We start from the raw sequence: 17713 nt of genomic DNA, 5'->3' as shown, positions 1-17713 counted from the left end.
CCAGGTGGCATAAATTCAATTATCAGGTTGGGTGTCTGAGGCACTGACAAGCATGGGTGGGCATTCACATAGTCCACATAGTGGAGTGGCCCTCAGATGTTGTCAGTGAATGAAGGGGTGGGGGGCATGGGATAAGGTTAAGCCATAAAATAACTCCCACAGAAGCCAGTTGCTGACACCGGCACCACCACCCAGGATGTCTTTAAGATTTCAGCTGTCTCCAAGCCAACTGAAGAGTAGTCCAGGGATAGAAGGAGGAGCAAGTAGACCCAGCAATGGATGGGGCACTGAAACAGCTTGAAAGAAATTAGTAGGGGGCACTCTTCTTAATGCATGCATTTATTGCTGAGGTGCTTATCTTTATTTGTTTTTATTTATCCTTTGTTGATTGGATTAGTCCCACAAGGCTAGTGACCCCTTTTCAGGGGAGACTAGGGGAAATTTGACTAGAATATCAGCGAACTTCCCCTGCTCTTTTCAGTAGGTGCTGTGGAATCTTCTTTTACACCCATCTGAGCTATCATTAACTTAAGCAGATGGAATATTGGTTTAATGTCGCACCCAAAGGACGGAAGTGAGCAGCATGTAGTCTTGAATGTATGGATTTTTATTTCCTAATTTTTATTTAGTTACTAACTTACAACTGAGAGAAATATCAAGGTTTATCTGCAAAACTACCGCATAAATTAAATAGTAAATGCTTAAAATATCAAAGAACATTGTGTTCATCTATTTCAAGTTATAGCAAGCAAAAGTTACAGAAAAGAACAAAACTGCACTTGAAAAAGAGTTACTGTATTTGGAATACAGACACAATTGCAATAAAACACTGATTATTTGAGTAAGGAACTGAGTTCTAGCTGATGATGCAAAAGACAAAGGAGAACTTAGGCAGTGATACTGGGAAATAGGTTATAAGATGTAACAGGTCAATAAGAAGAGCTGAAACATTGTTTCTGCTGTAGCTGCTTCTAACAGAGTGCTGAAACATTGTTTCTGCTGTAGCTGCTTCTAATAGAGTGCTGAAACATTGTTTCTGCTGTGGCTGCTTCTAATATTGTGCTGAAACATTGTTTCTGCTGTGGCTGCTTCTAATAGAGTGCTGAAACATTGTTTCTGCTGTAGCTGCTTCTAATAGAGTGCTGAAACATTGTTTCTGCTGTAGCTGCTTCTAATAGAGTGCTGAAACATTGTTTCTGCTGTAGCTGCTTCTAATATTGTGCTGAAACATTGTTTCTGCTGTATTTGCTTGACTTATTGATACCCAGGCCCTCCTCATAATTTTAGCAGAGAACTGGCCTCCCACTCAGCTGCAGGTTGTGGAAGAGCGATGAGAGGTGAGAAGAAAAGGGTAACCTCTCTGAAAAGAAACTGGAAATGCAAGTAAAAAATAAGAAACATTAGATATAAAATCTTTGCTGCTTGACAGATGTTTTCCTCCTTTCAGTTTGTTTTGTGGGATTCATTTAGAAAAAGATTTTGGATAGGAAGCCATGGCTAGCTTCTATACTGTGTGGTCTGATGGTTAAAAGAAACATCTAAGATTCTGAAATGATGTTTATAGAGTGAAAAAATACATTTTTTTGGTCAGGCTAACTTCTGCGTAAATGGGGGAAAGCTTGCTGTGGTTAAAAACTGAGGTCTCCTTTTTCAAGTACAGGATTTTAATTCAGTATCAGAAAATTTCAGTCATCACTGAAAGAATACTGTGGTAGTGTGTCTTTCCCCTACTTCTGTATTTTTAAAGTATGGCATAAATGTTCTTGAAGGAAAACTGATGGAAAGCAGGCACACAAAGGGCTGACTCTCATGAGAGAGAAAACAAAACACGAAACACAGGCATAAAAATATGCATTATTTTGTGTAATAAAATGCTATAGCTGGTATTAGATTGACATGATAATGTAATCTAGGCAGTACAGGCATATCTGCAGCAGGAAAAAAGCATGTAATAGTGCATAGATTTTGTGTGTGTGTGTGTGTGTGTGTGTCTGTGTTTGCATGCGTTTGTGTGTCTGTGTGTGATTCTGTCTTTTATGTCATCACTTTTCTTCATGAAGCCATCCCTGCCTGATATTCATAGCAGGTGGTCTGAACCCACAGACCTCAGCAGGGCTGCCTTATTGCTCTGGAATGTGTGAGTTCAGAAACCATGAACAGGGTGGTAAGTACACTGTGGCTATCAACATGACCATAAATTGAAAATATATGATATAATTTGTGTGCTCCACCTTGTAGTTATCCTCCTACCACTATCACACAATTTTTATTATATCAATTCACTTTTTTGTTAAATTATTTTGCTGTAAAATTATTATCTTAGACTCAGACATTAACCTAATACTCAGAAATAGCATTTGTTCATCTTTCTGTAAATATGTGTGTTGTTTGAGCTGTGTTGTACTTAAATGTCATGATTACTTTTGGAGGCCATTTATGTAAAAATCACCTTTCTTCATCCATTTTCCCTTATATTTTCCGACATCCATGAATAATAGGAGTAGGTCACAAGAGCTGCCGTCACTGTCAGCATCCTGTAGAGATCAGAAGGGTTTCACTTGTCTTCTCACTCTCCTTCCCTTGACAACTTGACCTGCATGCTATCAGAGTAGAGCTTGCTGTATCAGCCCATGCCGAGTCTCTGCATCAGCGTACATGCTGCACTCTAGTTAAACACTGCATGCTACTTAGCATGACCTATATCCTGCCTTGCTTTAGCACACAGTATCCACCTGGTAGGGAAAAGCAGGTAGTCAAAATCTGATTTCACTGACCCTGCATGTGCCATTTTTAGCAAAATCAATTGCATGGCTTTCCAGAGATACCATATATTTCCTTTGTTTTAGCTTTGCACAGCCTTAAATTTAGGGTAATTATGTCATATAAATCTGTGGTGGTGTACTCTCTAAATTAAAGAGCCAAGGGGCTTTCTCCCTGCTATAATACTTACAGTTGAGAATCTGGAGCTCCTTTTGTTGCTGTCAAAAGCTAATCACTTTTGATCTTTGATTCATTGGCATATAACTAGCCCAACAAGAATTGTTCAAACAGCATTGTTTGATAGTAATATCTGCAAGACCTTTTCTAGCACTGAAGTGTTATGGTACAATAATAATAATAAAAAAAGGTCTCTTAGTGCTCTGCTTGATTAAGCCACGTGTTTGTTTATTTGCTCATGTATCATTTTTTCTTACTACACCTGAACAGATACAAGTCATTTGGAAAGGTTGCACATCACAGTTCATGGGTTTAAAGGTATATACTAAGATAACAGCCACTTGTGTGTTTATAAGCATAGTGAAGCATCCCTAATGTATCCACAATTGTATGTGCGGTAAGGTTTTTTTAAGAAGTATATGTAAGCTAGGGCAAGATTCATAGGCTACCTCTGTGCTAGATCCAGGGTGTATTTCTGATTTTGTACCCACTGGGCCAGGTTTTCTCTTGAACAGGGTTAGGGAAGAGCATTTGCTTCACATATTTTTATGCCAGGCATAGATTGCCCCTCAACAGTCTGTAGGAAAAAGAGAGTGTAGAGATAGGGCTTGGAGGTGATCTGCATAGGACTTGCTGTTTATTCCTTATATTCTGTATATGTGCCTTGTCAGGTATATACAGAAGGGGGTATTGTACTCAATGATGGCCCTGATGAGGGCTGAATACAGTTAAAGAATGACGTCCTTGGACCTAAATGCCATGCTCTTGTTTATATCAACAACAAAAAAAAAGATGAATAACCGATGAGTGGTAACCAAAAACTATAACATTAAAACAGTAAAAAAGCAATGACACATAAGGGAGAAACATCTGCAAATACTTTTAAGCATATCAAAATTTAATGCATTTCCTTTTCATCCAAAGGACTTCATCAGAAAAACGTAAAAACAGTAATGCTTCCATTAACAATATATAAATAGAAATTCAAAAAAGACCATATCCAATCAAAATACTTAATCAATTAACATTAATAAAAATACTTAAAGTGAGGTACAATGTTAGAAACTTGAATAAAGTCATCTAAAACATGTAATTATAAACTAGCTGCTAACTAATGTGTAAATATATACTGTACATCATTAACTCAATAAATTAAATGAATGTAAACTGTTCACTTTTAACCTTCTATCTTTCAGGAAGCATTTTATATTAACAATCTCATTAAGACCAGGATGTTCAATGGCATTCAGTGCTATTTACCGAATGGTCTCCCTCTTCTCAACCTTGTTTTTATAATGTCCACCTCTTTTATCATCTAGAACATGTTCCAAGACAAAAAACAATCATTTCTTGTAGTTGTTACATATTAAACTGTGTTTATAAAGTGCATTATTGCTATTTTATATTCCCGACAGCATGCACGTCCATCATTCTGTATGAACTAGTGTGAAGAGGTAGAGTTTCCTTCAAGTCGTGAAAAAGAATGTGAAGATTCAAACTGTTTTGTGATTAGATAGGGTGTTTTTTGAATTTCTATTTATGTATTGCTTAATGGAGTCATTACTGTTTTTACATTTCTCTTGCTTATATGTTCAGCAGCATAGAATGATTTCCTTACTACCTTAGACACACGTTGATTGAAAGCCAGGTTACTATCACATACATACATACCGAAATTCCTGACTACTGGTTTTACTTTTAGGGGTGTGTTATTGACGAGATTATTTTCTAGGATAGCTGACTTCCCCAAGAGTCCTATTATGCATTTCTTGGCACTGCGTTTTTAGCTGTGGCTTTGGCAGTAGTCATTTGTCTGTGTCAGTCCTTCTTGTAGTGTCTTGGTTGATTCTATGACTGCTCCTAGTTTACAATCATCTGCCATGTACAGTTAGAGAAAATAAAAGAAGGAAGTAAGGGTCAAAGGCTAGGCTCTAACTAAATACACAATTCAAAAAAAAACTACAAGAGCAAAATATAGATTTCAGTCCTGACTGGGACTCTATTATATACATTGTGACAACACTATACATTTTGGAATTATGATTTGGGGGATAACTCAGTAACTAAACATTTGACTGCAGATCAAGAGGTCTCTAGTTCAGTTATGTTATCCCATTTAGAGACTTTAATCCACAATGGAAGTCCTTCCATAGATCCCAATAAATCCACAATGGAGGCCCTTCCAGAAACCTTGGTAATTACAGATAGGTTAGCCTCGCAAACATATTGAGAAAAATGATGGTGAGAATGATGCTGAGATTAATAATGAAACATATTCATGCAGACCTAGGATAGCTCATTTACCATCTGCTAACCCAGTACAGTTTTATCAACATAGACTGTGTATGCTTAACCTTAAGAATGTGACTGACACCTTGGCCGAAGGTTTACCTAATCATGCAGTTTACCTCAACTCACCTAAAGCATTCAACACTGTGCTGCAATATAGAATTGCAACTAACTCAGGGATCTAAAGGTAAATGTCACTGTAATAACTTGGGTCCACAGCTGGATACATGGTCATCTTAACAGGTAAAACTAGGAGTACTCCTGTCCTCACCACCTGCTGTTACTACTGAAGCCCCTTAAGGGTCTGTCCTGGTGCCACTCCTTCTTAGGAATTATCTTCTTGGATACCAAAACTGACTGCATAGTCTGCCTCATGAAACATGCATATATATTCAGGTAGCACGTAACACTGTACCCATAAACAGTAAATTACTTTGGCCGCAGCATAAAAAAATTAAAAAAAAAAAAACATCACCTGTATACATTGTTCATAGAGGAAAGTTAATGTTGAAAAAATAGTTAAATAATTTTAATTTGAAACCTTTAAAGCCACTGTTGTCTGCAAAACATATGGAGTTGACCACTTGATCCTTCTGGGGGGAGTGAAAGCTTTGCCAGGGAGGTAATTTGCCCCCTGTATAAATCTCTGTTAACACGAGTTATGCATTCCTGTACCTTGTGCTGTAATTCACTCATCTGCTATCTGATGAAAATGGAGAAGATGAAAAAAAATAAACACAATAAAGGTGTTCAAAACTTGTGTTATAGCCAACGACAATACAGAAAGTCTCTCCGTCTCTCTGTCTCTCTGTCTCTCTCTATGTCTATATTTTTTGTGATTATCTAACTGCTTTCTTAGAGGAGATCTGTACCTGACGTGGAGAATAAAGGACCTTTTACTTTTTGAAACATTTTGTTTAGAATATCTGTGCTTCTAATCACCTAAAAACAAGAGGACACTTTAATATCAACCTTACCATAAACTATGACAACATCATATCTCAAAGAATCTATGTCTATGGAATAAAGTTCCCTTCTCAGTTAAACTCAACCCATTAACCCACACTTTCAAGAAGGAACTGGATGACTATATGGGTATTTGTAAGTTTCAACAAGGGATTCAGGCATCAAGGTCCTTGTTAACCAAAAAAAAAAAAAATTGAATAAATCCCAAGGTGGAAAACAAACGCCACACTAATAAAAAATAAAAAATACCACCAGAGGCAAATGGTAAAATAAGGACTACCTACACTCGCAAACAACTTTAGCATGCACAAGTTTTAATGAATGCTTTCATCCAAATAAAGACATCATCAGAAATAAATTCCAGAAAATGTGAATTACACATACCTGACAATGCAACCTCCAGTAACATTTCAGTATCATTTAAAACAACTCAGATTTAAAATTTGACTATTAACAGTCCACATTACTTAAACATTTCATATAATGTACATTATTAATCAAGGTCCTTGATGTTTGAAAGGCCCTAAGCTTGTGAACCAGTAGGCAGCTATTGTGAAAATTACAGACCCGGAGATTGGGGAGAATGAGAGAGTGGGGTAAGAAAGAAAAAAACAGAATGAGCACTGGGAAAATCATGTCTGGTTGTTGCATTTATTCTTCTAGAAATGTGCTGTTTAAATAATTTTCTGAAAATATTGAAGCAACCATGGGAAAATATCAGGAGATGATTAAGCAAAGGAAAGTGAAAGAAGGTCATTGATTGTGTTAGTGTGGGATACAAAGATCAACTGTGTGAGACAATATAGCATTGAAAGGGTTCAGAGAATAAGGCATTAAATTGGTTAGAGAAATGTAGATTAGATCACAGATTTATTTTCCAACATGCTCAAGAGTGCAAAAAAATCTTATTGCGGAACAAAGATAAGAATATTTAAAAGGGGTCAGGTCTGAAGGTAAATAAGGTGACTATGAAAGCTAGAAATCTGAGCTAGATGGTAGTTTTGCATTGGAAGCAAACAATTTCTTACCACAAAAGAAACCCGAACAAATGGACTCCAGGAAGCAACCACTTGAAAAATGAACCAGCCACCACGAGTTGACCTAGGTTTTGTCTTTAATTCGACTTCATCAGAACACAACTGATACAAACCAAGCAGCAACTTTATATACACACCTACAAATGACATCATCAATTGTCAATTAATCAATTATACAATGAAATAGTGATTTATTCATAAATAGGCCAGCATACAGAGTTAAAAACCAGACTTCACTAAAAACATACTGGTGAAACCTGAATCAAACATCAACCTAACAAAACTTAACAACCACAATACTTAGTAACCATAAATGTAAACCAAGCACTACTGTTGTTAAAATAATATACATAATATTGTTAATACACTCAAAACGATACCTATTAAAAAATAAGAATAATAATAAAAATAATAATAAGTGTAAAAGTAAAAAAGTGTGAAAGTAAAAAAACAGAATAAAAATGTTCAACCCAAGATGTTTTTCAATTTTAAAATAGGCATAAGACTAATACAGTCATTAATGCCTGGCTGTTCCAAAGCGTTGAGCTTCAACTGCCATTTCATTTCAGCTATATCTAAGTGCACATCTACAACAATCTTCAACACTCGCACTGCTTGAAGGATCGGCCTTTCCTAAAAACACATTTAGGGGGTCTCCCCAACTTCCCACTGAGGCCGATCCTTCAAGCAACTATTGGAAAGGAATGACATTTCAGATGTTGGTATGCATAGGAGTAAGGGTAACTTCAGGTGTGGCAAGTGTAGTATTTGTCATTTGATTAATGTGACTGGTGCGGAATTCAAGGTTGCTGGTGTTACGGTTAGACCAGGGGCTCATTTTGATTGTTATAGTGAGAGTGTTGTATATGTAGCATTATGTAAGCAATGTCCGGCCTTTTATATTGGGAAGACCTGTAGGGCATTAAGGGAGCGGATTATTGAGCACCAGTCAGACATCAGACTGAAGAAAAAAATGAACATATTGATACCAATAGTGGGCATTGTTTCAAGTTCAGTGTCATTCAGCAGGTGATGGTAGATAGGTATGGAAAGACATTAGATGTGCACTTAGATATAGCTGAAATGAAATGGCAGTTGAAGCTCAACGCTTTGGAACAGCCAGGCATTAATGACTGTATTAGTCTTATGCCTATTTTAAAATTGAAAAACATCTTGGGTTGAACATTTTTATTCTGTTTTTTTACTTTCACACTTTTTTACTTTTACACTTATTATTATTTTTATTATTATTCTTATTATTTAATAGGTTCAGATTTTTGAGGTGAAGCATGTACATCAAGTCAGGGTTTGATAATAGGTATCGTTTTGAGTGTATTAACAATATTATGTATATTATTTTAACAACAGTAGTGCTTGGTTTACATTTATGGTTACTAAGTATTGTGGTTGTTAAGTTTTGTTAGGTTGATGTTTGATTCAGGTTTCACCAGTATGTTTTTAGTGAAGTCTGGTTTTTAACTCTGTATGCTGGCCTATTTATGAATAAATCACTATTTCATTGTATAATTGATTAATTGACAATTGATGATGTCATTTGTAGGTGTGTATATAAAGTTGCTGCTTGGTTTGTATCAGTTGTGTTCTGATGAAGTCGAATTAAAGACGAAACCTAGGTCAACTCGTGGTGGTTGGTTCATTTTTCAAGTGGTTGCTTCCTGGAGTCCATTTGTTCGGGTTTCTTTTGTGGTTGGTTGTTCTATTCTTAGTATGGAGAGCAAACAATTTCTTACCAAGAAATAAATAATGAAGCTGCCATGGCTGTAATGGAATGAGAAACAATTAAGAGGATTTAAAACAATGAATAATTTACTGCCTTCAGACAAAAAAAAATCTGGTACTCAAACCATTATTATGCAGAATTTTAATACTTACTTTTCTAACCAGAGTTTCTTATATTCTTCAGTTTAACAGGTAAGGAACCCCTTACGCTGCTTCCATCAGCTGGCCTGTCAATGGGTCCTGTTGCAGAAAAGGCCCACCTGAAACAGTGTGAAATTCTGAAACTCTCTCGCAAGCAGAAGAGGCTGTGTCGTCGGGAGCCAGGCTTGGCGGATGTTCTAAAGGACTCTGTTCACCTTGGCCTTGTGCAGTGTCAGTACCAGTTCAGAAACGAACGTTGGAACTGCAGTTTGGAGGGCCGAACCAATCTCCTAAAACGAGGTAAGGACATTTCTTTTCCAAAGGAACATATGTCTTTCCACTGGTCAAAGAAAGTGGGCATGAAATTTCACAGAAGTTATGCGGTTAGGCATAGAGGAAAATTAACAAATTGAACTTAAAAACTCTTCCTTTAATGATTTATTATTACTTTATTTAATTTTGTTAACTGATCTAAATACTTCATTTACAGCACAGACCTGAGAAGGAAAGTTTTGTGGTATAAACCTAGGAACAATTTATTCAGTTAGCCACTCTGCCTAGTTTTGCAGAACTGGGATAAAAATTGAGTTGCTAGATAAAACCTGCACATTCCACCTGAAGGCCAGGTTTGAACTGTAGACCTTAGAGATGAAAGACTACAGTAGTGAACATTATTCCTCTGTGCTGTCTCATTACAGTGGATGATAGATTATATTTTCCTGAATAAATGAAACCTCTTTTGTTACTTGTCTAATGAGGAAGAGGTAAAAGATCCCACAGTACATATTGAAAAGACTTGGGGAATTGACCCGATGCCTTGGTCAAATTTACCCTACTCAGTATGAATCCTGCCATCCACCTCAGATCTCCCCTGCTGGCCTAGTGGAACTAACCAGCTCAATAACATGTAAGTAAGTAAATCAATCAATCAATCAATCAATCAATCAATCAATCAATCAATCAATCAATCAACCAATCAATCAACCAATCAATCAATTAATTAATATTCTGGTGTCAATGGATTTAACTTGAGTTCTCATTATAAATGTCTAGGTATGGAGTACTAGTTATTGTGATTGGAACTAAGAAAGGAATTACAGTAGTCCTCTACTTTCACGTATATGCTAGACTTAAATCCCTAGAAAACAAAAAATCTGACAAGATTCGTAGTACAAAAGTATATAACAATAATATGGAAGGTTCTATAAATGCTAATTAGTTTTATCCACTGTGGTCGCCACGACAAACTTAGGTTTATGGTATGAGTATTGATAAAAATGTAAGATAGTTAACAAAAAATGAAAATAAATTATTTAAGACATGTTAAACTAAGAGTTTTGGACTATAAGTGATGAAGCTCAAGTTTCTTTATTTCACAGCCCCGTTTCTCTGTTGAAGGTGCCTGCATCTGGTATGACCTGCGTAAAACAGCAGGAGATGACAGAGTTGAACAGAAAATGGAATTTTTGATGGGCTTCATACTTAAGTGCTACACAACTAATCTGTCATAGTTTCACCATAGCTGTGACATTAAGCAAGGCAGCATGGAATTTGGCTCTTTTATTTATTTATTTTTTAAGATGCGGGCTTGAGGTACTAAGAAAAGCAATCAAGTGATGATGAATAGTTTTGTAAAATGATTTTATTCGACAGAGAATGCAGGCCTGATTTGATTACATTTGGGAGTGCAGGCTTCACACATCTGCACTAAATGTTTGATACTGGAGGGGCTCAAGATTGAGATGAATTGCTGGGGCACAGCTGCTGTAGTTTGCATGCTGGTTTGTGCTACCTTCCTCACCACCATTTTTTCTATTTCGTATGCTGTTATCCTCAGAGTCTATAAGGTAATGTGACCTTACTACCCCTCACAAAAGACTGAGTTGCCATCTTCATAGAATGAATGAGTTAATGTGATGCTAGAACCCAGATACCTGCTTTCTGGAATGACACCTGTACCTGACACAAAGAAAAAACCTACAGACATCTTGTGAGAAACATTTAAAAGCAAAATCCATCGGTACAATTACACGCATAGCCATGTATATTTCTAAACTACTCTTCCTACTAATATATTTTCAGTAATTGCAAGACCACATTTTCCAATGGCATTGCTGTTCATTTCATATAACTGAACCACTACATTCCTACATTAAATCACAAATGCCTTTAGGATATTACAATCTGGTGGCATAGGCCTAAGATGCTACTAACAATATATTATTTTCATGAAAAAGCTACAATTTAAAAGCTGCATGCTCTGATATTATTCCATGGAGCATGTGCAGATTTCTGTGGATGTTAGGATCTCAATAATTTTACATAGACTTTTGGGTGTTTTGTTATTTATGAGTAAATTCATATATATATATATATATATATATATAAATACATAGATATACAGATATAGATCTAGTTATAGCTATAGATATATATGCTTGTGTATGTGTTTATAGTCAAGATTTTTTACCGGGCGGTACTTTTAACCCATAAAATACAAATATTAAAGATGTATTGAAGCACAATGGCATTTATATACCTTGATTTTCCAGCGAGAGCCTCTGTGTTATAACTGTTGCCACTTAATGTGCAGTTCAGGTCACTGCTCAAGAAATTTGGACAAAGCCAAAAGGGGGAAAGCAGAAATATATGGACAGATTTTAAATTTTGCTCTTACAAACTTAGAATGTTGTTAGGATAAAAGGTGTTGTGCTAACATATATTTTCTGAAGGATATAAAGTTTAAAACACAAATGTCTGACATTGTTTAGTGATTTGTATTCTCAATAATTTGCCATAAAGCCACACATTTTATTAGGAAAAGACCAAAAATATGAGCAAAAACTTGTACATTCTGTAAAAATCTCAAAAGCCGAGAGGTGTTTCATCTAACTGCTAAATGCTTCCTGTCACTGCATCTCCCTTGTCTGGGGAGTTTTTGTTCCCACTCTCCAAATCTCGCTGTTCTTTCACTGTTTCACTTAATGTCTTTCTAGGAACACATAAAAAGGAAGTCATATTCTATGGGTTCAGAAAATGCTCTTGATTAGATCGCCCTGTCAGTCTGTCACAACTTTTGCAGTACACTCAGATTCACACGTGACCTCTTATGCTTTATTTTATATGTAACTGTGGAGGGTGCAAAGATTTGAGCTGTTGATATTTACCTGTTTGGTTATGTATTTGCTTATTGCTTTTGTTGACTTGCAATTTCAAGCTGGGAGGATTTTTTTCTTAATGGAGTGCTGTGAAAAAGAGCTACAGAACATTTAAGTATTCATAAATGTGTAAGGTATACTGTAAGTTAAAGCAAATTAGTACCAGTTCCTTAACAATATTAGTACAATGAAATTAAAAAGTAGCTACAATTATGTGCAAAGTAACCCAAGAATATATAAATAAACAGACTCAGTAGTACAATACAGGAAGACAGATTAAAAACTCACTTGTACAAACAATTCTGAGCATTGACTAATGAACAACAGATAATGAAAAATAAGCAAAGTCCATGGTCAAACAACACATATGACACAGTCCAGTTATCAACTACAATGTACAAAATAGTTTCATCATAATAGCAGTGAATATATTATTATAATAATTGTAGTGACTGTACTATAAGTGCACTTTTGTGTTGCTGGATAACAAGTGAATACATTATGGCTTTACTAATATAAAACAGATTTACATTCTACTATAATCTGATTGCAATATGTTTAAAATGCTGCCTATATTCCTGCTGTCACGTTGCACCACTGCAGTCATTTTAATGCATAAGATAATCATTTGTGAATGTGCAATTTCAATGCATTCCTTTCAGAAATGTGCCTTAAAAGATGTGAAAGTTTACCCCAAACAGTAGCTTAGGACCAAATATAATTGGATAAGTGTCCACTGCTAGCTGGATTGTAGTTGATTCAGACTACAAGGAGATGTATACTGATATGTTTTGTCATGATAACTGGTGACAAACCCAGCTATCCCACTGAAACCCTGTTTAAGTGGATCCCTGTCACACTTATTGTACTGAGGTTGTTTTGGGACAGAAAGCACAGGCATCATGACATAAAGCATTCTGCACTTTCTGTGACCCTGTGGTGACCTGTAGGCAGAATAAAACAGGTCATACTGCTGCAGGGCAAAGACTCCTATTGTCTTGCATCATAGCAGGGGTATCATGAATGTTGGGAATGTACTTCAACAAAACTCAGTTTGCCAAACATGTTTTAGTGAATCATTCTATCACCTCCCCCCAAGGAAATGTAACAAATGTAGAAGGTGAGAACGTTTCTGTCACAGATCTGACAAAGTGGATGGTGTGAATGGATTCATGTCCTTAGACTGGCATCTGTCTCAGTGGATGTTTCTGTATAAACTCAAACAACTGAAAGGTTACAGATGTGATACAGACAATCATCATCAACACACACCCAAGAAAGCTCAAAACAATCTGCGGTAATCCATATCAACATTCCCAACAGCATGCATGGACATCATTATGAAATACAGTTTGAATTTTCACATTCTGTTTCACTGCTTCAAGGAAATTCATGAGCTCTACCTCTTCCATGGTAAAAAAGAATAATTTAACCAAAGATGGTGGGATTTACTGTAATGTTGTCACCATTTCTGTAGGGGCTGCACCCCCACCTCCACTGCATAGTAGCTCCATCCCATCCTCTATACTCCCTTAGTTATACTTGGACTGCTGATTTCTGAATGAATCCCAAGAAGCAAAAAGGTATCCAGTCGAGTGATGCTGGTCATATGCCTTATTGGCAGTCCATGATGGTGTCAAAAGCCTCAAAGAGAATTGGCTGGCAAAAGCACTTGTCAGGGGTCTATACAATGACAATGGAAAGATTGAAGTCCCCCCAGTGAAACCAGGACTGAGGGTGCAGGAGAGCATTGTATGACACCCAGCACTGATTCTGAAAGTGTACACACATCTGAGTTGGAGTGCATGAGGGTCAGTGTCCATAATTACACCACATGACTCCCACCTGCATATGACCTGCAATGAGATAAGGCACCTGATATTATGAGTTAGTCCTGTGCCTTGTACTTCCTCAACACCAGATACTCATACACTTCAGCTGTAGTAATAAGATACATTGCTTGTACACAGTACAGTTAACACAGTATAGTTTGTGGGACACACAGTTCTTTTTCAATGATAGTTGCTATGCATCCCAATCACTTACTAGTTTTTGGGTAACTTCAGCGTGTTTGTACTGCTATAGTGCACACAGCTATAGTAGTACATAATGTGTTTGTACTGCAGCCATTTGTTCCAGACTACCTTGATCATGGTCACCTGATATACGCCCATGTCACATGCTTTCCTTTATATACTAACAGCACAATCACACTAGTTCAAACAGTGTAAATATAGCGGTATGTTACATATTGTACAACAGTAAAGTTGTGTAAGACAGGTAATTGTTCACCAGGCTAAACGTTATTACCCTGCCGACAGATGAAGTATGTTGCACTGCTACAATGACTGGTACAATAATATATTCCATGTAAGTTCATTGAAATGAATATAGCATTTTATAAATTCAAAGTACTGTTTGATATTCCTGCTTTGACATGAATATTACAGCTTTAGTACCATTAGTTTATATACATGCTGTCATGTGAATTGTGTTTTGCTGGACAAGATTTCAATAGTCTGTACTGGAACTATGCGCATCACTGAACCCTGAATGTTTTTATTTCACCTTAGCCCTTGCATCTACTGTCTGTGGCAGATGCCAACATGAGCGAAGTATGGAAATCAAACTGATGTGCACACTGGTGAGATGTAGCTCATTCTCACTGGGGCACACTCACTTTCTGAGTTGTAGTGTATTGTGAGAGAATGTATTTCACACAGTCACTGGGTACCACTGTTGGACAGGAGTGCATATGCTGATAACACAGCTTGTCACCGAAGCATGTGTGTTTAACGAGCCCTACTTTCTTGATAAAGGGAGTGTATCACACACACACACACACACACACACACACACACACACACACACACACACACACACACACCACACACACACAAAACGTACTCGGAAACACTGATGAACAATGAAAGAAAACTGTGATTTTATTTTTGTTTTGTTCCTTTGGATTTATATAAGCAATCTTTTAAAATATTCAGGTAAAAATAATTGCATATACAGTATTCAATAGCTGTGCCTCATGCTATATTTAGTTTCCCTTGGTTGACCAATGGCCTCTTTTCCGGGGAGACCCAATGGATAAGTTCAATGTATGCACCCTAGTGGAGATCACATGGACACTCAAACTTAGCCTGCTTGTAAAGACCTACACTCTGGAGATGGAGCTTTATAGATGGGAGATGTATCCTCATCTTTTCAAATAGTTCATGCAAAGAAAAAAAAATTAATTTTCAGTTATAGAAAGTAACAGAATCTTTTGCATAGCTGTAATAGATGTGCAGGTGTTTGTAAAGAAAGCATATTTTAGCACTAACTGCTCCTCGTGAGCAGATTATGTACGAATGCATTTTAGCTAACTTTTTTTAAGGTAGCATATTTCAGTTAAGACCAGTTTTCTTATAAATGTGGACTGAGTGCAGCTTCAAATCCCATCCTAGAAATCCCTGTGGTAGACAGATTCAGTATCCGTTTGTAGTAACAGGTGATTTTTTTAACCTTCTTAGGAAGTTACTTGTTCACATTTATCATTGTTCAGGGACTAAACACAGTTTTCATGGAAATGTTTACTTCCTTCAAAGGTACCTTTAGTATGTGCATTAACACTATGACAAAAACACCGATGTGCAGTTAACATCAAAACATGCCATTATACTATGTTTGCTCTTCCTAAACTTTAGGGGAAAAAGGAATATTATGTCATTTCTGAAGATGAACAGTCTTGAAGTTTGTATATTTGGACATGCAGATGTTTGCAAAAATGCCTGGTCTTTCACTTTTTAAACAGATATTACTGTAACATGAATGATTTCTTTCACTGTTAGAGTCATGTTTGTACCCTTGACATACTGACATAAATCCAGTAATTAAAAGGTTAAAGCTTGCTGCTTCAGAACTGCGTCTGCTAATGTGGTATGTTCTGTCAACTCCTGGACTCATTGTAACTTGCCTCTGAACTCAGCAGCAAAAGATTCTAGAAGCCATAGCACTGAAAGGTACCAGCCTAGAACTAAGCAGAATTTAGTTGATGATAATTTAATTTTAGGAATATTTTGCTAAAACAGTCACCTCTGACAGAGGCCTCCTTAGCAGCTGCACCACAAGAGCAATATTTTTCCAAAAACACTGCTTTGAAACACATTCCCTCTAGCTTGTTTTTATCAGACAACTAAACCTGTCACACCCTTCCCACCATGGGGAAAGGGTGTGAAGACTACATGTACCTGCACATCCCAGCTGCTAGATACATCACTGCACCTCAGAGAAAATTATATTCTGAGATAGAGTCAGTCCTGTGCTCAGAGTCTATCACTTTCAGCAAAGTTATTGTGAAAAAGTTGTTCAAACTGTTATTGCTTTTGTGAAAGCTTTGATCCTGGAAATCAATCATATTGTTATAAGCAGTAAGAGAAAAATTACTTTTTCAATGAAAACACATTTGAGAGAAGGCCCATTTAAGAATTTGACCCTGATAATCCATTGGATTCACCCTTCATATATTGTTCATTTTTTACAAAATATTTTTTCAACAGTGTTTATTACTTATTTTATACTGAATGATACTCATCTTCATTGTTAATGGCAATGTAGCCTGGCCGTCTAAATTCAGTCTTACTGAATACTTGAATTTTTTTTTCTAAGCTGTCAAATTCTTGGCTTCAAATGTTATGTGTTAGTATGCATTTTTATAGACATGGAGAATAGTGCCACACCAAAATGCCAAATTTTACTTCTAGAGGTGTGCTAAGTGCTAAGTAAGGACATGGGGTTGGAAGTGCCAAAAAAATCAAAACTGCAGTGCAACTCAAGTAACATTCTTATATAAATACACCAGAACAACATAGTGCATTTATTTGAAGTTTTAATTTATTTCATAACATTGTTGTGACAATCCTGACATTCAATACTTTTATATGAGCTATCATGGGCTATTTTTAATAAACTTTAATGTCACTGTTTATATGCGGTGGTGGTGCTGCGGTAGCGTTGTCGTCTCACAGTAATACATTGTCCTGTTCAATCCTCAGCGAAAGCATCTTCTGTGTGGAGACATGCATGAATGGGCATACCTTCGTTGAAGGTTGTGTGTCAGGGCTGTACGTAAAAATCTACTGCCAATCATTAGCGGACCGGAGTTCCGCTGTGGTGATCCCTAACCGGGAAAAGCCGAAAGATACAACAACAACAACAACATGCAATGTCACTGTTTGTTCTTTTAATACACTTTCTGAAATGTGTTTCTATTTGGGCTACTTATTTTCTCCTAAAATTGTCACCTTGGTAAACATGCCTCTATTTCGCTGTGTGTGTGTGTGTGTGTGTGTGCGTGTGTGTTTATACATTGGCATATCTGTCAAGAAATAAGTAATATGTTTAATATGTTTGCTTACCCTCTGATTCACCTGTATCTAGCTTTTTGAGATAAAT

General features: G+C 36.6%; 1 protein-coding gene across 1 annotated transcript in view; it reads left to right on the top strand.

Moving 5' to 3' along the window:
* Window positions 1-17713, top strand: part of WNT9B (Wnt family member 9B) — a 78532-nt gene that overhangs the window by 19193 nt on the left and 41626 nt on the right. Inside the window, exon 2 of the mRNA XM_044055229.1 lies at window positions 9154-9410. Within this exon, the coding sequence (XP_043911164.1) occupies window positions 9154-9410 (257 nt within the window). The remainder of the gene's footprint in view (window positions 1-9153; window positions 9411-17713) is intronic.

This window comes from Protopterus annectens, chromosome 13.part0, assembly GCF_019279795.1.
Source record: "Protopterus annectens isolate FY-2018-M chromosome 13.part0, PAN1.0, whole genome shotgun sequence".
NCBI classification, from domain to species: domain Eukaryota; kingdom Metazoa; phylum Chordata; order Ceratodontiformes; family Protopteridae; genus Protopterus; species Protopterus annectens.
The sequence above is the reverse complement of the archived record's forward strand: the minus strand, read 5'-3'. Positions and strand labels throughout refer to the sequence as shown.